This window comes from Entelurus aequoreus, linkage group LG08 (genome assembly GCF_033978785.1).
Source record: "Entelurus aequoreus isolate RoL-2023_Sb linkage group LG08, RoL_Eaeq_v1.1, whole genome shotgun sequence".
NCBI classification, from domain to species: Eukaryota; Metazoa; Chordata; class Actinopteri; order Syngnathiformes; family Syngnathidae; genus Entelurus; species Entelurus aequoreus.
In genome coordinates, this window is record NC_084738.1 from 61,656,230 (window position 1) to 61,682,882 (window position 26,653).

Genomic DNA, 26,653 nt, shown 5'->3' on the forward strand with positions numbered 1-26,653 from the left:
GAAAGGGCCCAGTTTAACATGAGGTTCCAACAAGATGGAGAGAGTGCAGAAGCATTCATCACCACTGTGCACAAGTTAGCAGAACATTGTAACTATAGAGATCTGAAGGAAGAGCTAATAAGAGACAGAATTGTGGTTGGAATAAATGACAGGAGGCTGTCAGAACAGCTACAGATGGACTCAGAATTGACCCTGGTGAAGACAATACAAAGAGTGAGACAAAGTGAAACTGTTAAGAAACAACAGACATTAATGTACAACACTGCTGGAGAAGGAGACTCCAAGATAAATTTAGATGCTGTTCAGACAAGGTTTCAGCGCCTGGGGAAAAAGCCTCAACACTCAAACAAAGGCCAAAGGTCAGACACTCAAGGAGAAAAAGAGTGTGGCCGATGTGGAAAAGGACGCAGACATGCATGGAAAGACTGCCCAGCTAAAGATGTAGAATGTCGCAAGTGTCGCAAAATTGGACATTATGCAGTGGCCTGTTTCAGAGGGAAAGCAGTAAACACAGTCACAGAGTGCCAGTCAGACGGTGACAATGATCAGGAGGACTATGCTTTTCTAGGTGAGGTGCAAACACAGACTACAAGGCCTTGGATGGAAAATATACTACTCAACGGGGAAGCCATTAATTTTAAAATCGACACAGGAGCTGACGTGACATCCATACCGGAAAGTGTCTTTAAACCAACACGAGATGGCAAGTTGGAGAAACCACTTAAGAAACTGTTTGGACCGGGACGCAACCCCCTGAATGTAAAGGGCTGTTTCCAGGGGAAAATGCTGGCAAAAGGCCTCTTTACAGACCAACATGTTTATGTTGTGGCAGGACTGACACAACCACTTCTGGGACTACCAGCCATAGAGGCCATGCAACTGGTTCACAGAGCAGAGGCTGTCACAGCGACACAGCCTGAAACAGATTTCAAAGCAGCGTATCCAGCGGTGTTCCATGGGCTTGGTGAGCTGAAGGAGCCGTACCGCATAGAGCTGAAAAAAAGGAGCGACACCTTATGCTCTCTCAACACCCAGACGGGTCCCACTGCCACTGAGAGAGAAAGTGCGTGAAGAACTGGATAGAATGGAAACTATGGGAGTCATATCAAAAGTGACAGAACCAACGGCTTGGTGCTCTGGAATGGTTGTGGTTCCAAAACCAAAGCAGGACAAACTCAGGATCTGTGTAGATCTCACAAAGCTAAACAAAGCAGTGAAAAGAGAACGCCATATTCTTCCTTCCGTCGACCAAACACTTGCGATGATGTCAGAGGCAAAGGTTTTCACAAAACTAGATGCTCGATCTGGATTTTGGCAAATCCCATTAACCCCAAAATCACGACCATTAACCACATTCATCACTCCTTTTGGGAGATATCTGTTCAACCGCCTGCCCTTTGGGATCAAATCCGCTCCAGAACATTTTCAAAGAAGGATGTCACAAATGTTGGAGGATTTTGAGGGCGTGCTGTGTCATGCAGATGATGTTCTTGTGTATGGCCGTGACAGACAGGAACATGACCAAAGACTGCACAGTGTGCTCCAGAAAATGCAGGAGGAAGGCCTCACTTTGAACGAGAAGTGTGAGTTTGCTAAGGAGCACATGATCTTTGTTGGTCACAAGGTTTCGGCAAAAGGCATCGAGCCCGACCCAAACAAAACAAAAGCGATTCTTCAGATGCCAGAGCCTGAATGCGCGGAGGATGTGCGCCGCCTAATAGGCATGGCAAATTACCTGTCCAAATTCTTGCCACAACTGGCTACTGTCACCGTGCCCCTGAAAGACCTACTGAGGGAGAAAAATGAGTGGGTCTGGGGGGAACCTCAACAGACTGCTTTTCAAAAGCTGAAAGAAGGACTGAGCTCACCGACAGCACTTGCTAAATATTCAAATGCAGCAGAGACTCAAGTAGCAGCAGATGCATCAGCATACGGAATAGGTGCTGTTCTCACGCAGAAACAGGCTGATGGCTCATGGCAACCAGTGACGTTTATTTCAAGAGGACTGACAGATACAGAGAAGCGCTATGCGCAGATTGAAAAGGAGGCGCTGGCAGCAACATGGGCGTGCGAAAGACTGACCTCCTACGTGCAGGGTCTACACTTCACACTCCTGACAGACCATAAGCCCCTGGTCCCACTGTTGAGCACCAGAGGTTTGGATGATCTGCCACCAAGGGTTCTGAGATTTCGTCTGCGACTCCTGAGGTATGATTATGACATTGTTCATGTCCCAGGGAAAAACCTCATCACTGCAGACACGCTGTCTAGAGCGCCGCTTCAGGACAAGATGTCACCTGGTGACTTGGAACTTGAAAGAGAGGTCCAGGTGTTTGTGAATACTGTTGTGTCCTCACTCCCCGCTACAGACACACGATTGGAAGAAATTAAACGGGCACAACAAGCAGATGAAACATGCAAAACAGTGTCACACTACTGTCTGACAGAATGGCCGGAAAAACACACGCTGAGGCCAGACGTTGCCCCCTACTGGAAGGTCAGAGCAGACCTGTATCTTGCAGATGACCTTCTCATGAAAGGCGAGAGACTGGTGATACCACAAGCACTCAGAAGGGAGATCATGACTAAACTTCACGAAGGTCATCAAGGAATCTCCAAATGTCGCTCTAGAGCCAAGGAATCGGTATGGTGGCCTGGAATCACTGCCCACATCAGAGAGGCAGTGGACCAGTGTGAAACGTGCCAAAAATATAGAATCCAGTACAGAGAGCCGCTGATGGAGACCACAGTACCAGATCGCCCATGGCAAAAGGTGGGGATGGACCTGTTTGAATGGAGCAAAAAGACTTACCTGCTTATTGTTGATTATTTTTCTAGGTACATCGAGGTGGCAGAGCTCAGAGTTACGACATCTGAGGCCACCATTGGAGCTGTGAAAGATGCTTTTAGTCATCATGGTTACGCACAGACCGTGGTTTCTGACAATGGGCCCCAGTTTTCGTCTGAGGCATTCAGAGCATTTGCAAAAGAGTGCAGCTTCACACATGTCACGAGCAGTCCTCGCTACCCACAAGCGAATGGTGAAGCGGAGCGTGCTGTTCAAACTGTCAAGAAGCTGTGGGAAAAAGACACTGACCAAGTCAGGGCACTACTGGCATACAGAGCCACACCGCTAGAGCACGGATTCTCACCAGCGCAGTTGCTGATGGGGAGGAACCTGCGCACATCACTGCCGCAGCCTTCAAGCAAGCTGGACCCTAAATGGCCCGAGCTGCAGGAGTTTCGCCAGAAGGATGAGGAAGGGCGACGCAAGCAAGCTGCAAACTACAACCACCACCACCGTTCCCGTGCGCTCCCAGAGCTCCCGTCTGGACAGAAAGTGTGGGTCACCACGGAAGCGACCCCTGGGACTGTATTGGGAAATGCCCACACACCAAGGTCATACTTGGTAGAGACTGACAGGGGCGTTCTGAGGAGAAACAGAATCCACCTCAGAGCCACAGGTACTCCTCCTGGACAACCACAAGTCACCAGGTCAGGCAGAGTGACAAAGGCTCCTGAGAGACTTGATTTGTAGAACTCTAAAGTATTTCAAGTTCTTGTTTGTGGAAAAAAAAAAAAAAAAAGAAAAAAAAGAAGTGTAAGCGAAAGATGATTGTAATACTATGTCAGAGTTATTCATTTACAGTGGTCTAAGTTCATCTAAAATGTTTGAATAAGTTTGCTTATTAGTTTGTGTTTGAATATGTTGTTGCTGAACTAAGAAGGGGAGGTGTAGTGGTAGGCTATGCCTACATATCCCAGGGTGCTTTGGGGCTGGGGCTTACTTCCTGAATGACTAGTAAACATGACAGCAACGCTACCTCTCTGTGTCCCTGAGCCATTCTTTATACAGACTGGACTCTCACTATTATGTTAGATCCACTATGGACTGGACTCTCACTATTATGTTAGATCCACTATGGACTGGACTCTCACACTATTATGTTAGATCCACTATGGACTGGACTCTCACTATTATGTTAGATCCACTATGGACTGGACTCTCACACTATTATGTTAGATCCACTATGGACTGGACTCTCACTATTATGTTAGATCCACTATGGACTGGACTCTCACACTATTATGTTAGATCCACTATGGTCTGGACTCTCACACTATTATGTTAGATCCACTATGGACTGGACTCTCACTATTATGTTAGATCCTCTATGGACTGGACTCTCACACTATTATGTTAGACCCACTATGGACTGGACTCTCACTATTATGTTAGATCCACTATGGACTGGACTCTCACTATTATGTTAGATCCACTATGGACTGGACTCTCACTATTATGTTAGATCCACTATGGACTGGACTCTCACTATTATGTTAGATCCACTATGAACTGGACTCTCACACTATTATGTTAGATCCACTATGGACTGGACTCTCACTATTATGTTAGATCCACTATGGACTGGACTCTCACACTATTATGTTAGATCCACTATGGACTGGACTCTCACACTATTATGTTAGATCCACTATGGACTGGACTCTCACTATTATGTTAGATCCACTATGGACTGGACTCTCACACTATTATGTTAGACCCACTATGGACTGGACTCTCACACTATTATGTTAGATCCACTATGGACTGGACTCTCACTATTATGTTAGATCCACTATGGACTGGACTCTCACTATTATGTTAGATCCACTATGGACTGGACTCTCACTATTATGTTAGATCCACTATGGACTGGACTCTCACACTATTATGTTAGACCCACTATGGACTGGACTCTCACTATTATGTTAGATCCACTATGGACTGGACTCTCACTATTATGTTAGATCCACTATGGACTGGACTCTCACTATTATGTTAGACCCACTATGGACTGGACTCTCACTATTATGTTAGATCCACTATGGACTGGACTCTCACTATTATGTTAGATCCACTATGGACTGGACTCTCACTATTATGTTAGATCCACTATGGACTGGACTCTCACTATTATGTTAGATCCACTATGGACTGGACTCTCACTATTATGTTAGATCCACTATGGACTGGACTCTCACTATTATGTTAGATCCACTATGGACTGGACTCTCACTATTATGTTAGATCCACTATGGACTGGACTCTCACTATTATGTTAGATCCACTATGGACTGGACTCTCACTATTATGTTAGATCCACTATGGACTGGACTCTCACTATTATGTTAGATCCACTATGGACTATATATCCTAGTCCCTTTATTAAAAAACAACCTTAAACAAAAAAGAGTCCTAAATCTCATCTCCAGTAGATCAACTTAATAATTATTACTTATATTTAATATTTACAAAAATCATACTAATACATTATTTCATATTGTTGCATTAAATTAAACAAACCTTTTTATTTGAGTAAATGATTACTTTTTGTATTATTATAGTCATATACAAGTGGTAGAAAATGGAAAATGGATGGATAATCAACAGACTATAGGAAATTCACAAAATGATTAAATAATTACGACATTTCAGGTATCCATAACGGCGATACTAGCCCTGTATTTACTTGGTATCGAATCAACATTCCCAGTATCGCCCACCTCTAATTTGTGGACGGTAAGAAAATGTGATATCGTTGTTAATCAATGTTGATCATTCTTGATCTTAGTTATATAGAAAGTAGCAACTCATTATTTGTGTCTACAGCGGAAGAGGAAAGGGAACCACATGTGTGGACCGTGTTGTCATGTCTGGCCTGCTTTTATTTGATTGTAACATCTAGTCCTACACAACAGATCACTTTCTTTGGTTCGTGGCCTCAACAGTAAATGAGATTATCCGATATTTACTTAAGTAGGATTGATTAGCTAATCATTCTAATACAAGACGTATATTTCCAAGTGTATTTAGTTCAAGTCTGACGACTACATTTAATAAATACATCTGAATAGCTTTTTAATCACTTATAAGGCAAGAAAATCCTATTGTCTCATCCGAGACAAGATAAGCCCCGAAACATTGCTTCTAAATTCAAAATAAAAAGCAGAAGTCAGTAGAGTGAAGTAAAATAATTTTTAATTTATTTTTATTATTTTAATTTATTTATTTATTTATTTTTTTCATAAAGAAATACAATCATGTGTGCTTACGGACTGTATCCCTGCAGACTGTATTGATCTATTTTGATATATAATGTATATATTGTGTTTTTTATGTTGATTTAATAAAAAAAAAAAAAAGTATTTTTATTTTTTTTAATTTCTTGTGCGGCCCGGGACCAATCGGCACGGTGGTTGGGGACCACTGCTGTAGGGGACCTGTTTTTTGGTCCCCATACCGTCAGAGGTCCCCTAAAGGTGACTGTGTAAACACAGCGATGTCCCCATTAAGTAAGCACAAACGCACGCACAAGTGAATGCAAAGCATACTTGGTCAATAGCCATACAGGTCACACTGAGGGTGGTCGTATAAACAACTTTAACACTGTTACAAATATGCGCCACACTGTGAACCCACACAAAAGAAGAATGACAAACACATTTCGGAAGAACACCCGCACCGTCACACAACATAAACACAACAGAACAAATACCCAGAACCCCTTGCAGCACTAACTCTTCCGGGACGCTACAATATACACCCCCCGCTACCCCCTAAATAACCCCGCCCACCTCAACCTCCTCATGCTCTCTCAAGGAGAGCATGTCCCAAATTCCAAGCTGCTGTTTTGAGGCATGTTGAAAAAAAGAATGCACTTTGTGACTTCAATAATAAATATGGCAGTGCCATGTTGGCATTTTTTTCCATAACTCGAGTTGATTTATTTTGGAAAACCTTGTTACCTTGTTTAATGCATCCAGCGGGACATCACAACAAAATTAGGCATAATAATGTGTTAATTCCACGACTGTATATATCGGAATCGGTTGATATCGGAATCGGTAATTAAGAGCTGGACAATATCGGAATATCGGATATCTGCAAAAAAGCCATTAACGGACATCTCTAGTGATTATAATAACAATCAAAATAATATAAATTATTTTTGCTGTAATCGTCCAGCCGTATAATCAGCTCATTTATAAATGTCGCAACAAAAAAACTGATGTTATCATCAAAAACAATTAATGTTTATTAACACACACACTAAAGTACTGACTATTGGGACCGTTGAGTTCCGGTATCGATTCCCATCCCTAATCACAATATCATGACTCGGGCTGTGGATCATTGGGTCAACACACCTTTTGATTCGATTCTTGGGGGTAATGATTCGATTCAGACTCCATTCTCGATTCAAAATCCAACATTGGGAGCCAGTTCTATGATTAACTACATTCTTACAGAAAATAGATAAACACCTCTGATAAATATTTATATTGCCTAAAAGAAAACGGGTGTTGTTTGTTAAAATTCTACCCAAACATTTAATAAAGTCAAATACAAACAAGAGAAGTAGACAACACTTCTCTTTTCTAAAGTAAACATGTACAGCGGATATGATCATCTACATCTGGGGTCCCCAAACTTTTTGACTCGGGGGCCGCATTGGGTTAAAAAAATTTGGCCGGGGGCCGGGCTGTATATATATATATATATATATATATATATATATATATATATATATATATATATATATATATATAACTAACGATTAATTTGATAATCGATTAATCTGTCGATTATTACTTCGATTAATCGATTAATAATCGGATAAAAGAGACAAACTACATTTCTATCCTATCCAGTATTTTATTGAAAAAAAAAACAGCATACTGGCACCATACTTATTTTGATTATTGTTTCTCAGCTGTTTGTAAATGTTGCAGTTTATAAATAAAGGTTTATTAAAAAAATAAATAAAATTAAATAAAAAAATAAAATAAAAACTCTGCGCATGCGCATAGCATAGATCCAACGAATCGATGACTAAATTAATCGGCAACTATTTTAATCGATTTAATCGATTAGTTGTTGCAGCCCTAATATATATACATATATACATTGTCTTTATATTCCAGCGAGTTCATCCGTTTTGTCATTTAACATCAATTAACATTGATGTTCATCAACATTTAACATTGTCACGTTATCGATGGGAAAATACATTTTTAGACAATATGATTTGCCTGAGCGGTGTTGCGTTTGACCAGATGTTCCTCCAAGTGGGATGTAAAACGCTGGTCAGTCCCAAGTTCCTTAATGACATATACACTGAACTCAAAGGTACCACCAAGCACAGAATAGGTATTTTGTAATTTATTGTCAAATATTTGAGAATAGAGACCAGCCTCGAACAACACATCCAAATGCGTAGCCCAAGTTGATCTGGCATTCCAAAGGAAAAAGCAACTCTTTTCACACAAAGAAAGCCCCCATCCCCCCCCCCCCCCTCCTCTCAACACTGATAAGAAGAGAGACTTGGGGGTTGTGTTCACATTCCTGATGGTTTACGACCCTGTCTAAACAGGCAATCTGAAGACAAAGAGAAACTGGTATACAGAGTATACATGGAAAAATATGAGCTGATTCAAACATGATTATGAATAACAAAAAATAACTCTTAAACATATGCATTATCCACAGCGGCTAGGAGACACAGAGAGTAACAAGCGGTATAAAATGGATTAGAAAGGAAAGACAAAACTACGGGCCGTAGTTTGGGGACCCCTCATCTACATCAACAATATGATTTTCCTGAGTCAGGATAGATACAAAAAAATAAAAAAATGGATTACTCATTTTTTTGAACCGATTAAGAATCGTTACAAATAAGAATTGTGAATTTATTCAAAAATCTGCTTTTTTGGACGCCCCTGATTATTACATAAAATGTGGCCCCGCTGCACAGCAGACCCCCCATCCTTACCTTGTTTGGCTGGACCGCCCTCCTCAGATTCTCCATCCATTTGTCTCTCTCGGCCGACGAGCGGCAGGAAAAGCACTTGCTTCCCGAGGAGGTCGTCACCTGCCGCCGTGACACACCAGAGAAGAAAACATCAGCGCTTCCATTCATAACAACGCTGCAACATCTGAGTGTGGCGCCAATACAAAAAAAGTCCCACGTGTCCATCAAGTCTGGCTAACAAATGTGTCCTTTTCTCCCATCCGTGTACACTTCACGTCCTTGACATCCTCTGAAAATGACTTTCAACATGGCGGCGCTATGCGGAGCGAAAAGAAGGACTTAAAAATGCAAGCATAGCTTTAGTCATTCATTTAAAACAGCTTAAAGCAGACATGTCAAGATGGAGTGACAGTAGTGATAAACATTTGTGTTAAAATACGAGACCTGGACTATCGTAATGTTGGGCGACCTCCGCGCTCTTTGTTCCTGTCTTTACCCCAAAGGAGAGCCATATATTCGGCCACTGCAGACAGCTTAGTGCCCGGAGCTTTTTTCAACGTCGGAAGTAAAGCCTTACCGATTCTAACACACTTTTTTAGACTGCAAGAACTTGACTTACTTATGTAGTATTGATATGAGATAGTGACGTTTAGTAAATGTGTGCCGATATTAGTTATTGCTGGTTTTTTGTGTACGTGTGCATGCTACTTGAAAATGTTTACCTCAATAAATAATGTGATATTTTGTTGAACTTTTCTGTTTTTTTTTTGGATCAGATCAAGGAAAACCTGGACTTGGAAAAACCTATTTATAGAACAGTAGAGCGAAACGAAATGACACGAAACATGGTCAAAAGTTTGGACACACCTTCTCATTCAATGCGTTTTCTTTGTTTTCATGACTATTTACATTGTAGATTGTCCCTGAAGGCATCAAAACTATGAATAAACATGTGGAGTTCTGTACTTAACACAAAAAAGGTGAAATAACTGAAAACATGTTTTATATTCTAGCTCGGATTACTGCTTTGCACATTTTTGGCATTCTCTCGATGAGCTGCAAGCACACCTGTGAAGTACAAACCATTTCAAGTGACTAGCTTTTGAAGTTCATCAAGAGAATGCCAAGAGTGTGCAAAAAAAGTAATCACAACAAAGGGTGGCTATTTTGAAGAAACTAGAATATAAAACATGTTTTCAGTTATTTCACCTTTTTTTTGTTAAGTACATAACTCCACATGTGTTCATTCATAGTTTTGATGCCTTCAGGGACAATCTACAATGTAAATACACTGTAAAAAAAAATTCTGTAAAAAAACGGTCATCTACTGGCAGCCAAACGAAAACCATAAAATTAAAGTAAAATATTGTAAACCAAATAATGATCAAAAACATATTTACAGAAATTTTCATGAAATGTTTTGCGGAAAAAATATCGTAATTTTACAGATTTTTACTAAATTATTTAGATCAACCACCTTTAATAAAGTGACGATGCAAACAGTTCTGCAGAAAAATACCTTTATTCTACAGAGTTTTTCCAAATTATTACGATCAAACACCTTTAATGAAGCGACAATGCTGGCAGTTCCACAGAAAAATACCATCATTTTACAGATTTTTTTCTGAACTGTTAAGATCAACCACCTTTAATAAAGTGACAATGCAAACAGTTCTGCAGAAAAATACCTTTATTCTACAGATTGTTAGTATGGACATAGACTTTTATATACAGTAACAAGCTACATATTTAATGAAAGATAATTACTGTAATTTTGCATGAATTTGAAAGTCATTTAAGAAAACAGAAAATGCTATGTATAATTAATTTGGTATTTTTCTGTAAAAGAAATAGAAATATACATAGTTTGTCATTACTGGCATATTACTTAAAATAACAGGGGGATTGTTTATTTACAGATAATGTCTTCAATTCTACAGTTTTATAAACTATTTTAAAAAATTGAAAAATTACAGTAGAAATTTAGAGTAAATTAACCATAAAAATTTGATTTTTTTTACAGTGTAGTCATGAAAATAAAGAAAGCGCATTGAAAAGAGAAGGTGTGTTCAAACTTTTGGCCTGTACTGTATATGAAAATACATTTTTTTTAAATACAATTTTGGGCCATTTCCATGAAATCAAAAGGAGATTTTCTAACCAGTAACTTGTTTTGAAAAAGTTGAACTCCAAATCTTATACCAAATAGTACATTATTATCATCGGTTTAAATCTAGAATCGTGTTGAATTAACAATAAATTCTGAATCGAATTGGATGAAATTGTTAGATGCCCAAAGAATCACACTTCTAGTATTAATGATAAACCATGGTAAAACTCTTGATGGTTGGTATTTTTTGTTACTGTAAGTCACGGGTGTCCAAACTTTTTCCACTGAGGGCCGCACACTGAAAAATCAAAGCAAGCAGGGGCCATTTTGATATTTTTTATTTTAAAAAACAATATATGTATACAAAATATACATTTAGGCCTCCACTCAAGCTTGACCCCACAGGGTTTTGGTCAAAAAAATATAAAAAATGTGTCATTATTCAGTATTATTATTTGTATTATTATTCAAGTTTTAAATCTCTAGATCAACATTAGGTCTGTCTGTCAATATAACGTTTTTAAAGATTAAAGTTGTATGCTCTTTTTGTCAAAGAAAACCCATTTTTTTAATGGAAAAAATACAAAATATGCAATATTTTCACCCAATAAAATTTTCAAGTGGAATATTTGAGATTATATAATAATTGGAGACTTAAAAAGGTCAATAACTCATAACACCGTTGATTTTAATGCATTATTATTTTATGAGCAATGACACTTAAAAACAAATCACACTAAAATTATTGGGGATCCAAAAGGGTCCTACTCATTAAAGTGTTAAAAAATAAATTATAATTTTTTTTTTACTGTTTACTTTCAACACAATAATCTCGAGATCAACTTCAGATCTATCCGTCAATTATACATTTTATATATCTATGTTATAATGAATTATTACTTAAAAAATATCACTTTAAAATGTTTTATGTGGAAAAAATATTGCATATATTGTGTGGTTGCCATATAAAAACATCAAAGTTTTATTTGACAAAAGAGCATAAAACAAACACAATAATAGTTCAAACGTAAAATCGACAGATATATTTTACTATAAAAAACAAAGTTTTCTTTGACAGAAAAGGCATAAAACCTTTTTTTTTTTTTTCACTTTATATGGGACGGCGTGGCGAAGTTGGTAGAGTGGCCGTGCCAGCAATCGGAGGGTTGCTGGTTACTGGGGTTCAATTCCCACCTTCTACCATCCTAGTCACGTCCGTTGTGTCCTTGGGCAAGACACTTCACCCTTGCTCCTGATGGGTGCTGGTAGCGCCTTGCATGGCAGCTCCCTCCATCAGTGTGTGAATGTGTGAATACTTTCAAAGTGCTTTGAGTACCGTGAAGGTAGAAAAGCGCTATACAAGTATAACCCATTTATCATTTATTTATCATTATATCAACCTGAAGTTGATATAGAGATTTACTGTAGGCGTTAAATAAAAAATAATAATAATTTGACTTATTTTTAACATTTTAATGACTGAGACCCTTTATGGTCCCCGGGAGCCCTAAAGGTTAAAAAAAAAAATCCATATATTTTGTTAAGGTTTGAAAATGAAAAATATCAAAATTGCCCCCGCATTCTTAAATTTTTCTGTGTGCAGCCCTCAGTGGAAAAAGTTTGGACACCCCTGTTTTAGGCCCTTTAAAAAAAAACAGCTCAGTTTTTTTGTATGGAAACACAAAATATGCAACATTTTCCACAAAAAAATATCTCAAAGTGGAATATTTAATGTGACATAATTGGAGCCTTTAACAGGTCAATAATTCATAATGACATTGATTTTGATTCATTATTATTTTTTAAAGAAAGAAACAGCCTGCATGGCAGCTTTGTGTGATTAGAGTAAAAATTGCTACATTTTCTTGTTACATTTCACCTGCTTGCTCTTTTACACCACTTTTTATGTTTTTAATTGTTTTCAATAGTATTTTTAAAATGTGCCGTGGGGCCGTTAAAAAATGACCTGCGGGCCGCACTTTGGACACCACTGCTGTAAGTACATAACTCCACATGTGTTCATTGATAGTTTTGATGCCTTCAGTGGCAATCTACAATGTAAATAGTCATGAAAATAAAGAAAAAGCATTGAAATGAGAAGGTGTGTCCAAACTTTTGGTCTGTACTGTACATACCAGTTTGGATGATCATTTAAAAACAAAGTATTTTTATAGCCTGTATAAATGAATAAACCCATGTGCTGAAACTGCAATTGTTGTGTTTTATTTCCTCTGGCTTCATTGCAAATAATGATATGATAATAATAAGACTATGCTATGCCAATATTTATAATTACTCTCTATAATGCAACACATTTGACAAACATTAGAAATGTACATCAATTATGAATCATATATTAATAAAATAATTGCTAAATATAAAGGTACACGTCCCACGACAACAACCATTCTCAACCATAACATAAATCCACCAATAACTAATAATTACCGTACTTTCCAGACTATAGGGCGCACCACCGGTCTATTTTTGAGCGTTTTTCCACATATAAGGCGCACCGGATTATAAGGCGCATTAAAGGAGTCATATATTATATATTTTTTTCTCAATGTAAAACACTTCCTTGTGGTCTACATAACATGTAATGGTGGTTCTTTGGTCAAAATGTTGCATAGATGATGTTTTACAGATCATCTTCAAGCCGCTTTCTGACAGTCGCTTCCGGTTGCGCCATTTTGCGGGCGGTCTTATTTACGTGGCTCACCTTCGGCAGCGTCTTCTCCCCGTCACCTTTGTTGTAGCGGCGTAGCGCGCAAGGACGGGAGTGGAAGAAGCGTCAAAAGATGGCGCTAACTGTTTTAATGACATTCAGACTTTACTTCAATCAATAACGGAGCAGCATCTCCTCATCCGGAAACAACAACACCGGAAACCGAAACTTTCTCATAACTAAAGTTCCTTGGGTGAATAATGTAAACTCACTACACCGGTATGTTTTAGCGCTTTCATGGCGAGTTTACTGACAGATATAAGTAAGAACTTTACACTACTTTATATTAGAAATGGCAACAGCTGAGGATGAATGTCCCATAACAAGATAGAGAAAAAGAAGAAGCTTATCGACTACGCTGTCGACAATTTTTCAGGATTTATGCAGATCCCAAATACAGATCAGCAGGTACCAGAAGGAAAGAAAAGTTGCTTTTGCATATTATTGCGAAACAAAACGCCAGATAATACGTCTTACCTTATACACACACCATAATAATACTCCTATGTTGACGCACATCAAACGGTGCAGCCTACACTTATCTCTTATGTTTGACTGCCATCTACTTGGTCACACTTATCATTACACCATGTACCAAATAAAATTGCTTTGAGGTCGGTAAGCTCAACCAAACGTATTCCTTACATTAGACGCACTGTCGAGTTTTGAGAAAAAAAATTTAAAAATTTAAGTGCGCCTTATAGTCGGGAAAATACGGTGGGTTCCGGAAGGGTTGTGACACATCTCCATGACGACCATCTACATTGATCGGCGGGCTCCCACGGCAGAAAAATCAAGACGCCGGCGGTGTCGGTAGATCTTAGCCCCTTCCTCCGAAGTAGGTAAAGCACCAAGAGAACACAAAAAAAGTTATTTGGCGTTCTTCTCTAAAGTTCGCCATTATTCAACTTAGCGCTACTGCGCAGCAGTATATAAGGGTGGGGGAAACAGACGTAAACAGGAAGTGCCCTTATAAGGATGCGGCCCCCGAATTGAGATACAGCTATACGTTAAAGTTAAAGTTCCAATGATTTTCACACACACACACTAGGTGTGGTGGAATGTGTCCTCTGCATTCGACCCATCATCTTTGATCACTCCCTGGGAAGTGAGGGGAGCAGTGAGCAGCAGCGGTGGCCACGCCCGGGAATCATTTTTGGTTGATTTTAACCCCCAATTCCAACCCTTGATGCTGAGTGCCAAGCAGGGAGGTAACGGCTCCCATTTTTTATAGTCTTTGGTATGACTCGGCCGGGGGTTTGAACTCACAACCTACCGATCTAGGCCACTGAGCTGGTTTATAGTTTCTTGTACAGGTAGTGAATTGAGCTTAATGTGGGGGGGGGGGGGGGCGGGGGGAAAAATACATTAGATTGCAAGAATGGCTGACAAAAAGCGGGATGCTGTAAGCCGGCAGGAGTAGCTGTTAGTGCGTGTTGTTGGAGAGCACAGCTGCAGAAGGCGCAACAAAGGAGTGATGTAACGAGGCGGATGACAAAGATTAGAGGAGATTTCAAGCCCGTACAAAAGACAGCGATGAGGATGTGAAGTATTACGTCTCCCCATGACGCTCACACACACACACACATATTGGTTATCATTCGGAATGGGGACCAAGTTTTTGATCATGACTTGTGGGTACCACCCTTTCTACAGGTTGTGGAGGCTTGAAAAAAATGAGGTAAAATGTCCACCGCCCAGTTAGCTCATACACGTCTTTAAATCTCTGGATTGATGAAGTAATGTGCTGATCATTCTTACTGGGGAAAAAAAGAGTTCATATGGTTCATGGGGACCAAATTCAAATAATTTTGCATAATTCACACACATTTGTACGTGACTACTGAGGACCGTTTAAAAAAAAAAAAAAGTTGAATTAAATATGACATGATGGTCAGAATACAGCACTACAGCTGTGGTCCCCGTACCGGGCCGCACAAGAAATGTTAAAAAAAAAAAAAATAAATAAAAAAAATTAAATCAACATAAAAAACACAATATATACATTATAGATCAGGGGTCACCAACGTGGTGCCCGTAAGGACCAGATGAGTAGCCCGCTGGCCTGTTCTAAAAATAGCTCAAATAGCAGCACTTACCAGTGAGCTGCCTCTATTTTTTAAATTGTATTTATTTACTAGCAAGCTGGTCTCGCTTTGCCCAACATTTTTAATTCTAAGAGAGACAAAACTCAAATAGAATTTGAAAATCCAAGAAAATATTTAAAAGACTTGGTCTTCACTTGTTTAAATAAATTCATTATTTTTTTTACTTTGCTTCTTATAACTTTCAGAAAGACAATTTTAGAGAAAAAATACAACCTTAAAAATGGATTTTTAAACACATATACCTTTTTACCTTTTAAATTCCTTCCTTTTCTTTCCTGACAATTTAAATCAATGTTCAAGTAAAAATTTTTATTTTTTATTGTAAAGAATAATAAATACATTTTAATTTAATTCTTCATTTTAGCTTCTGTTTTTTCGACGAAGAATATTTGTGAAATATTTCTTCAAACGTATTATGATTAAAATTCAAAAAAATTATTCTGGCAAGTCTAAAAAATCTGTAGAATCAAATTTAAATCTTATTTCAAAGTCTTTTGAATTTATTTTAAAATGTTTGTTCTGGAAAATCTAGAAGAAATAATGATTTGTCTTTGTTAGAAATATAGCTTGGTCCAATTTGTTATATATTCTAACAAAGTGTAGATTGGATTTTAACCTATTTAAAATATGTCATCAAAATTCTAAAATTAATCTTAATCAGGAAAAATTACTAATGATGTTCCATAAATTCTTTTTTTAAGTTTTTCTATTTTTTTCGGTTGAATTTTGAATTTTAAAGAGTCGAAATTGAAGATAAACTATGTTTCAAAATTTAATTGTCATTTTTTTCGTGTTTTCTCCTCTTTTAAACCGTTCAATTAAGTGTAAATATCATTAATTATTAATAATAACATAGAGTTAAAGGTAAATTGAGCAAATTGGCTATTTCTGGCAATTTATTGAAGTGTGTATCAAACTGGTAGCCCTTCGCATTAATCACTACCCAAGAAGTAGCTCTTGCTTTCAAAAAGGTTGGTGACCCCTGTTATAGATCAATACAGTCTGCAGGGATACAGTCCGTAAGCACACATAATTGTATTTCTTTATGAAAAAAAAATTAAATCAACTAAAATCTTAATAAATCAAATAAAAGTGTTATAACTTGCATCAAGTTCAATAATAAATCAAATAAAAGTGTTATAACTTGCATCAAGTTCAATAATAAATAAAATAACTTGCATCAAGTTCAATAATAAATAAAAATAAAAGTGCCACTTTGCAATCTTTGCAACAAAAAAAAAAGGAGGCGCTAATGCATTTGGCAAGACAGGGCAAGTGAACATGAGTTGTACAGTACTCCAGCATTAGTGGCGGCAATGAGCCTGTTTTGCACTGCACAGCTTTTCAAATGGGGGTTGCAGGCTTGACACTGCCACTGTTAAAACCTCATTGAGTTCGGGGCTGAGCTGCCTTGACGCGAGTGCTTCCCGCTGAATGACACAGTGTGTTATTAATAACATTTTCAAGCGTTGACCAGTCCGCAGCTACAAAAAGGTTGGGGACCACTGCCTTATAGGACGTTTCACCACTTAAATGTTCAAGCAAATCCTGCATCTTCTGTGACATTACTGAAAACTGCTATTTAGCAGTAATGAAGTTGTCTGCCACTCCAACTACCATATATAGAAGGATGGAACATTCTGAATGGGAATCATACTTTAAGGCAGGGGCGTCCAAAGTACGGCCCGGGGGCCATTTGCGGCCCGCCACACATTCCGGAAATGCTATTGCAAAAATAAATAAAATAAAATACAAAAAAAGTGGAATGAGGTGAAATCTAACTAGAAAAAGTTGCAATGTTGACACAAAAGCTGCCATGCAGGCTGGTTTTTCCCCCTTTCTCTATTTTTATTTTTATTTTTTTGCCATTGCTCAAAATTTTTTTATAAAAACAATCTATGTTGTAATGAATTATTGACCTATTCAAAACTCCAATTATTTCACTTTAAAATGTTTTCTGTGGAAAATATTGCATATATTGTGTGCGTTTTCTTTGACCAAAGAGCATAAAACAGACCAAATAATAGCTCAAACGTAAAATCGACAGATAAATCTGAAGTTGATCTCGTAACTTAAGTGTTGAAAGTAAAAAAAACAACTAATAAAAATCTATTACTTTACACCTTTTGGATCCCAAATATATTTAATGGGATTTTATTGATCTTTTAACTGTGATTACTCAATATTAAAATAACTAAAATCAATGGTGTCCTGCATTATTGATCTTTTAGGGCTCTAATTACTAAATACAGTATATTTCAGTTTTACTATAAAAAAAAACAAGGTTGTCTTTAAAAACATTTTTTTAATTTTTTTTAAAATTTTGTATTACTTTATATCAACCTAAAATTGATATAGAAATTTACTGTAAGCGTTAAATAAATTTAAAAAATACATCATTTTTTACTTATTTTTTACATTTTAATAACTGAGACTCTTTATGGTCCCCGGGAGCCCTAAAGTTAAAACAAAAAAACAAAACAAACATATATTTTGTTATGTTTGAAAATGAAAAATATCAAAACGGCCCCCGCATGCTTCCATTTTACCGTGTGCGGCCCTCAGTGGAAAAAGTTTGGACACCCCTGCTTTAAGGTAATAATGTTTTATAATCATGCTGTATGAAAATGTCATCCTAAGGAACACTAAACCAGATTTTGTTTTGGGAAAAATATATGAGTTTTAACTAAGGATGGATACCATACAGAATCACAGTACTATTAATGCCAGGATAACTAATATTTCACTTTTCAAGAAAATTTATTTTCTCTTTTACCAATATTTGAAACACGTAAACAAAAAAAAACAAATTTATTTTTGTCCCCATACCGTCAGAGGTCCCCTAAAGGTGACTGTGTAAACAGAGCGATGTCCCCATTAAGGAAGCATTGCCAGAACACACACACACACACACACACACACACACACACACACACACACACACACACACACACACACACACACACACACACACACACACACACACACACACACACACACACACACACACACACACACACACACACACACACACACACACACACACACACACACTTTCTTGTGTTTGTTACCTTCTTGAGACCTGAGAAAAATGCCTACCTCTTTAAGACCAGCCTTTCTAGAAATATAAACATGTGTATTTACAACATTAATAATATATACATACTATGCAAATATAAAAAAGCTTGTTGTGAAAAAAGAGCTGGAATTTCACAAGAAAAAGGTCCCAATTTCACAAGAAAAACTTCGAATTTTTGGCGGTGTTATAATAAAAGTCGTCATTTTACTCAACGCGAGTCAAAATGTTACAAGAAAAACGGAACATTTGTGCAATATTATGATAAAAGTTGGAATTTAACTCAATAACCGTCGCAAATTTCACAAGAAAAGCTTCAAATGTGGGCATTTTTTATGAAAATAGTCGTAATTTTACTCAACAAAAGTCACAATTTTATAAGAAAACTTTAACATTTTGGCTATATTATAATAATAATCGGAATTTCACTTGGCAAAATTATGACAAATGTCATAATTTTACTCTAGAAGCTAACTGTTAATGGCCACTATAGTCTTAGTACCGTAGTGTATTTGTTCATCCTATGGTCACATTTGGGACGCGGGTTGTCTTACGTCAGCACCGGAAGTTTTTCAGGTTTTTTCTGGGATGAATAGGGAAGTCCTTCTTTAGCTGTCGTCTTGTTTTATCATATATTGCTGCCTTTGCACCTGTCAATGTTTACTGTTGTATGCACATTAAATCAACAAAAAATCCTGACTTTGGAGCAATGTTCACGGACTCTAGTATTTGTCTCTCTATTAGATGTAATGGTTTTCAGTATTGGGACCATGATTTATGTCCTAACTTGTTCACCGGTCCTCATATGGAAGCTACTTTTCTTTGGTGATGTCTCAAGAAGGGGAGAAATACAACAATACACACACACACACACACACACACACACACACACACACACACACACACACACACACACACACACACACACACACACACACACACACACACACACACAAACACACACATCACATGCGTGTGTGTGACTGGCAGTAATCAGAGGCAGTGCTTTACAGAGCGCGTTGCAAATTACCGCGGGTTATCGCGAGGTTAAATCCCACTGCCGGAGACAACAGATTACCCGCCGCGCTCGCGTCCCTTTCCCCGACCCCCTGCCTCAATTCGAAAGTAAAAAAAAAAAAAGAAGTTTCGTTGCTTTCTATTGCTCTTAAATATGTTGACGCTGAGTCATTCTGATTGCATCGGTGTTGACGCCGGTTATTTCGCCATTACTTTCATCCAAAATCCAAATAAAAAGCGATTTTAGGTGCTTAACGTGTTCTCAAGGGGCCCCCCCATGCACTATAAGCCTTATATAATCTCAAACCACAGCTGGTCACTCTCTACTCAGTCCATTTTAGAGCGGGGGGTTCCTCTTTTTAGCTCGTTAGCAGCTACATTGCATTGTTTTCACTTTGCTTCCTGTTTTTATACCTGTGCAATTATTTTGACACGGGGGCCAAATTTAGAGAAAAAAAAAAGTGTCCGGGGGCCGGTATATCTATTTTTAAGAACACTAACACAAAACCTTACAATAACGTCTGATTGAATGCTAAAAACGTTATGACAGAAAATAAAGAATGTGGGATTTACAATATTAACTATGAAGGATAAAACACTGAATATTGACAACATATGAACGTCACACCCCCTCTCCGTCGACATATTTTACAATCAAGCAAAACGCAACAAAAACAGCGAAATATGAACGCGAAGGGTAAAAAAAAACCCCACCTACAATCTGATACATCTGATATATCACTAAGCTTTAGAACTTTGTTGTAAAAATCTCCTTCTATTTTTAGGATCACTAAAACAAAACCTCACAATAATGTCTGGTTGAATGCTAGAAACATTATGACAGACCGCCTGAAAAAACGGAATGGAATTTTATATTTTTTTACTGAATGAGACACCCAGAATGTACATGAAAATAAAGATTGTGAGATTTACAATATTAACTATGAACAATAAAACACTGAATATTGACAACATATGAACGTCACACCCCTTCTCCATTCACATATTTTACAATGCTAATGCTAATCAGTAGCATGTCAATAGCTCAGTATTTAGTCTAGTCATTTGTTGCGCCCTAAAAAGTGTTAATGCTGTAAGTGTTGTACTTATCACACACACCCACTGTTTGATTGTAACGTGCATAACAAATTCAAATAAGTTGGAATCGCCGTGTAAAATCCCTAATGCTAATCAGTAGCATGTCAATAGCTCAGTATTTAGTCTAGTCATTTGTTGCGCCCTAAAAAGTGTTAATGCTGTAAGTGTCGTACTTATCACACACACCGACTGTTTGATTGTAACGTGCAATCACAAATTCAAATATGTTGGAATCGCCGTGTAAAATCGCTAATGCTAATCAGTAGCATGTCAATAGCTCAGCATTAGTCTAGTCTAGTCATTTGTTGCGCCCTAAAAAGTGTTTATATTGTAAGTGTTGTACTTATCACACACACCGACTGTTTGATCGTAACGTGCATAACAAATTCAAATATGTTGGAATCGCCGTGTAAAATCCCTAATGCTAATCAGTAGCATGTCAATAGCTCAGCATTAGTCTAGTCTAGTCATTTGTTGTGCCCTAAAAAGTGGTTATACTATAAGTGTTGTACTTATCACACACACCGACTGTTTGATTGTAACGTGCATAACCAATTCAAATACGTTGGAATCGCCGTGTAAAATCCCTAATGCTAATCAGTAGCACGTCAATAGCTCAGCATTAGTCTAGTCTAGTCATTTGTTGCGCCCTAAAAAGTGTTTATGCTGTAAGTGTTGTACTTATAACACACACCGACTGTTTGATTGTAACGTGCATAACAAATTCAAATAAGTTGGAATCGCCGTGTAAAATCCCTAATGCTAATCAGTAGCATGTCAATAGCTCAGCATTAGTCTAGTCTAGTCATTTGTTGCGCCCTAAAAAGTGTTTATATTGTAAGTGTTGTACTTATCACACACACCGACTGTTTGATCGTAACGTGCATAACAAATTCAAATATGTTGGAATCGCCGTGTAAAATCCCTAATGCTAATCAGTAGCATGTCAATAGCTCAGCATTAGTCTAGTCTAGTCATTTGTTGTGCCCTAAAAAGTGGTTATACTATAAGTGTTGTACTTATCACACACACCGACTGTTTGATTGTAACGTGCATAACCAATTCAAATACGTTGGAATCGCCGTGTAAAATCCCTAATGCTAATCAGTAGCACGTCAATAGCTCAGCATTAGTCTAGTCTAGTCATTTGTTGTGCCCTAAAAAGTGGTTATACTATAAGTGTTGTACTTATCACACACACCGACTGTTTGATTGTAACGTGCATAACCAATTCAAATACGTTGGAATCGCCGTGTAAAATCCCTAATGCTAATCAGTAGCACGTCAATAGCTCAGCATTAGTCTAGTCTAGTCATTTGTTGCGCCCTAAAAAGTGTTTATGCTGTAAGTGTTGTACTTATAACACACACCGACTGTTTGATTGTAACGTGCATAACAAATCAAAATACGTTGGAATCGCCGTGTAAAATCCCTAATGCTAATCAGTAGCACGTCAATAGCTCAGTATTAGTTTAGTCTAGTCATTTGTTGCGCCCTAAAAAGGGTTTATGCTATAAGTGTTGTACTTATCACACACACCGACTGTTTGATTGTAACGTGCATAACAAATTCAAATATGTTGGAATCGCCGTGTAAAATCGCTAATGCTAATCAGTAGCACGTCAATAGCTCAGTATTAGTTTAGTCTAGTCATTTGTTGCGCCCTAAAAAGGGTTTATGCTATAAGTGTTGTACTTATAACACACACCGACTGTTTGATTGTAACGTGCATAACAAATCAAAATACGTTGGAATCGCCGTGTAAAATCCCTAATGCTAATCAGTAGCATGTCAATAGCTCAGTATTAGTCTAGTCACTTGTTGCGCCCTAAAAAGTGGTTGTACTGCAAGTGTTGTACTTATCACACACACCGACTGTTTGATTGCAACGTGCATAAAAAATTCAAATATGTTGGAATCGCCGTGTAAAGTCGCTAATGCTAATCAGTAGCACGTCAATAGCTCAGTATTAGTCTAGTCTAGTCATTTGTTGTGCCCTAAAAAGTGTTTATACTGTAAGTGTTGTACTCATCACACACACCGACTGTTTGATTGTAACGTGCATAACAAATTCAAATATGTTGGAATCGCCGTGTAAAATCGCTAATGCTAATCAGTAGCACGTCAATAGCTCAGTATTAGTTTAGTCTAGTCATTTGTTGCGCCCTAAAAAGGGTTTATGCTATAAGTGTTGTACTTATCACACACACCGACTGTTTGATTGTAACGTGCATAACAAATTCAAATATGTTGGAATCGCCGTGTAAAATCGCTAATGCTAATCAGTAGCACGTCAATAGCTCAGTATTAGTTTAGTCTAGTCATTTGTTGCGCCCTAAAAAGGGTTTATGCTATAAGTGTTGTACTTATCACACACACCGACTGTTTGATTGTAACGTGCATAACAAATTCAAATATGTTGGAATCGCCGTGTAAAATCGCTAATGCTAATCAGTAGCACGTCAATAGCTCAGTATTAGTTTAGTCTAGTCATTTGTTGCGCCCTAAAAAGGGTTTATGCTATAAGTGTTGTACTTATCACACACACCCACTGTTTGATTGTAACGTGCATAACAAATTCAAATAAGTTGGAATCGCCGTGTAAAATCCCTAATGCTAATCAGTAGCATGTCAATAGCTCAGTATTTAGTCTAGTCATTTGTTGCGCCCTAAAAAGTGTTAATGCTGTAAGTGTCGTACTTATCACACACACCGACTGTTTGATTGTAACGTGCAATCACAAATTCAAATATGTTGGAATCGCCGTGTAAAATCGCTAATGCTAATCAGTAGCATGTCAATAGCTCAGCATTAGTCTAGTCTAGTCATTTGTTGCGCCCTAAAAAGTGTTTATGCTGTAAGTGTTGTACTTATAACACACACCCACTGTTTGATTGTAACGTGCATAACAAATTCAAATATGTTGGAATCGCCGTGTAAAATCGCTAATGCTAATCAGTAGCACGTCAATAGCTCAGTATTAGTTTAGTCTAGTCATTTGTTGCGCCCTAAAAAGGGTTTATGCTATAAGTGTTGTACTTATCACACACACCCACTGTTTGATTGTAACGTGCATAACAAATTCAAATACGTTGGAATCGCCGTGTAAAATCGCTAATGCTAATCAGTAGCACGTCAATAGCTCAGTATTAGTTTAGTCTAGTCATTTGTTGCGCCCTAAAAAGGGTTTATGCTATAAGTGTTGTACTTATCACACACACCCACTGTTTGATTGTAACGTGCATAACAAATTCAAATATGTTGGAATCGCCGTGTAAAATCCCTAATGCTAATCAGTAGCATGTCAATAGCTCAGTATTTAGTCTAGTCATTTGTTGCGCCCTAAAAAGTGTTAATGCTGTAAGTGTCGTACTTATCACACACACCGACTGTTTGATTGTAACGTGCAATCACAAATTCAAATATGTTGGAATCGCCGTGTAAAATCGCTAATGCTAATCAGTAGCATGTCAATAGCTCAGCATTAGTCTAGTCTAGTCATTTGTTGCGCCCTAAAAAGTGTTTATGCTGTAAGTGTTGTACTTATCACACACACCGACTGCTGGATTGTAACGTGCATAACACATTTAAATATGTCGGAATCACAGTGTAAAATCCCTAATGCTAATCAGTAGCATGTGAATAGCAAATCCAACGTATATTAGCATCAAGTTAGCACATTTTTGGGAACATTTTTGTGTAAATTGCTTCGTCTGCATTGGGTATTTTATTATTTTGTCTGAGTCCACTCTCTTGGGGCGGCTGTGCCAGCAACTAGAGGGATGTGGGTTCGATTCCCGCTTCCGCCTTCCTACTGAAGTGAAGTGAAGTGAATTATATTTATATAGCGCTTTTCTCTAGTGACCAAAAACGCTTTTACATAGTGAAACCCAATATCTGAGTTACATTTAAACCAGTGTGGGTGGCACTGGGAGCAGGTGGGTAAAGTGTCTTGCCCAAGGACACAACGGCAGTGACTAGGATGGCGGAAGCGGGGATCGAACCTGGAACCCTCAAGTTGCTGGCACTACCGCTCCACCAACCGAGCTATACCGCCTCCAGGTCACTTCTGTCGTGTCCGTGGGCAAGACACTTCACCCACCTGACACCCACACCGATTTAAATGTAACTCAGATATTGGGTTTCTCTATGTTAAGCGCCATGAGTCACTAAAGAAAAGCGCTATATAAATATAATTCCCTTCAGTGCTGCTGGAAGGAGTACATGTTTTAAAATGGATCGACGGGATTCAGTCGGTGCCCAAAAAAATAAATAAACACCATATTCGGTACTCATCCCTACGCTTGACGCACATCCCTATTGTGCCGATGCAAGTGGACTGTAATGGCCGAAAGTGAAAATCAACGTTCAACCAGAACTGCACCAAAAACAATAATTGTCTTCTGTTTTTTTTGCCAATCTGCCAAAGTTTTGTATATTATGTACACTGCAAAAACTGAAATCTAAGTAAGATTAAATATCTCAACTAAGGGTGATATTTGCTTCTTTTCTGTCTGATAAGATAATTCTTCTCACTAAGCAGATTTTATGTTGGAGTGTTTTACTTGTTTTAAGTGTTTTGGTCCTAAATGATCTCAGTAAGATATTACAGCTTGTTGCTGAGATTTTATGACCTATATTGAGTAAAACATGCTTGAAACTAGAATATCAACTGTTGCAAAGCTGTGTCATCAACACTCACAAGTATAAAACTACTTTTTTAAAGTAATAATTTCTTATTTCAAGCATGAAAAAAACCAAATCATGACTTTGACACAATTGTGTCTCATAATTAAAACAAATGACGGCCAAATGGACTTTGCTGTTTTATTTTCAATGAAACAATAGAAAACACATACTCATATAGTAGTACAGTTGGCACAGTACAGCAAACTGACAGTTAATATTTAAACATTTAACATGTGACATTTCTAACTATTTTGAACAGAAATAGTTCATGCAGATTCAGATAAATTCTGCAAAATTACAATTAAAAACAATTTGGCTGAGGGCCGGGCTGTATATATATATATATATATATATATATATATATATATATATATACCGTATTTTTCGGAGTATAAGTCGCTCCGGAGTATAAGTCGCACCGGCCGAAAATGCATAATAAAGAAGGAAAAAAATATATAAGTCGCACTGGAGTATAAGTCGCATTTTTTGGGTAAATTTATTTGATAAAACCCAACACCAGGAATAGACATTTGAAAGGCAATTTAAAATAAATAAAGAATAGTGAACAACAGGCTGAATAAGTGTACGTTATATGAGGCATAAATAACCAACTGAGAACGTGCCTGGTAAGTTAACGTAACATATTATGGAAAGAGTCATTCAAATAACTATAACATATAGAACATGCTATACGTTTACCAAACAATCTGTCACTCCTAATTGCTAAATCCCATGAAATCTTATACGTCTAGTCTCTTACGTGAATGAGCTAAATAATATTATTTGATAGTTTACGGTAATGTGTTAATCATTTCACACATAAGTCGCTCCTGAGTATAAGTCGCACCCCCGGCCAAACTATGAAAAAAACTGCGACTTATAGTCCGAAAAATACGGTATATATATATATATATATATATATATATATGTATATATTAGGGCTGCAACAACTAATCGATTAAAATCGATTATTAAAATAGTTGCCGATTAATTTAGTCATTGATTCGTTGG

At 37.7% G+C, this 26,653-nt stretch overlaps 1 protein-coding gene across 1 annotated transcript in view; it reads right to left on the minus strand.

Annotated features, from left to right (window-relative positions):
* Window positions 1-5,746: 5,746 nt before the first annotated feature.
* The window catches only part of LOC133656416 (disabled homolog 2-interacting protein-like), a 408,611-nt gene continuing 387,704 nt past the window's right edge, over window positions 5,747-26,653 (minus strand). Inside the window, exons 9-10 of the mRNA XM_062057498.1 lie at window positions 8,838-8,936; window positions 5,747-5,752 (exon numbers count right to left, since the gene is read on the minus strand). Of these exons, the coding sequence (XP_061913482.1) occupies window positions 5,747-5,752; window positions 8,838-8,936 (105 nt within the window). The remainder of the gene's footprint in view (window positions 5,753-8,837; window positions 8,937-26,653) is intronic.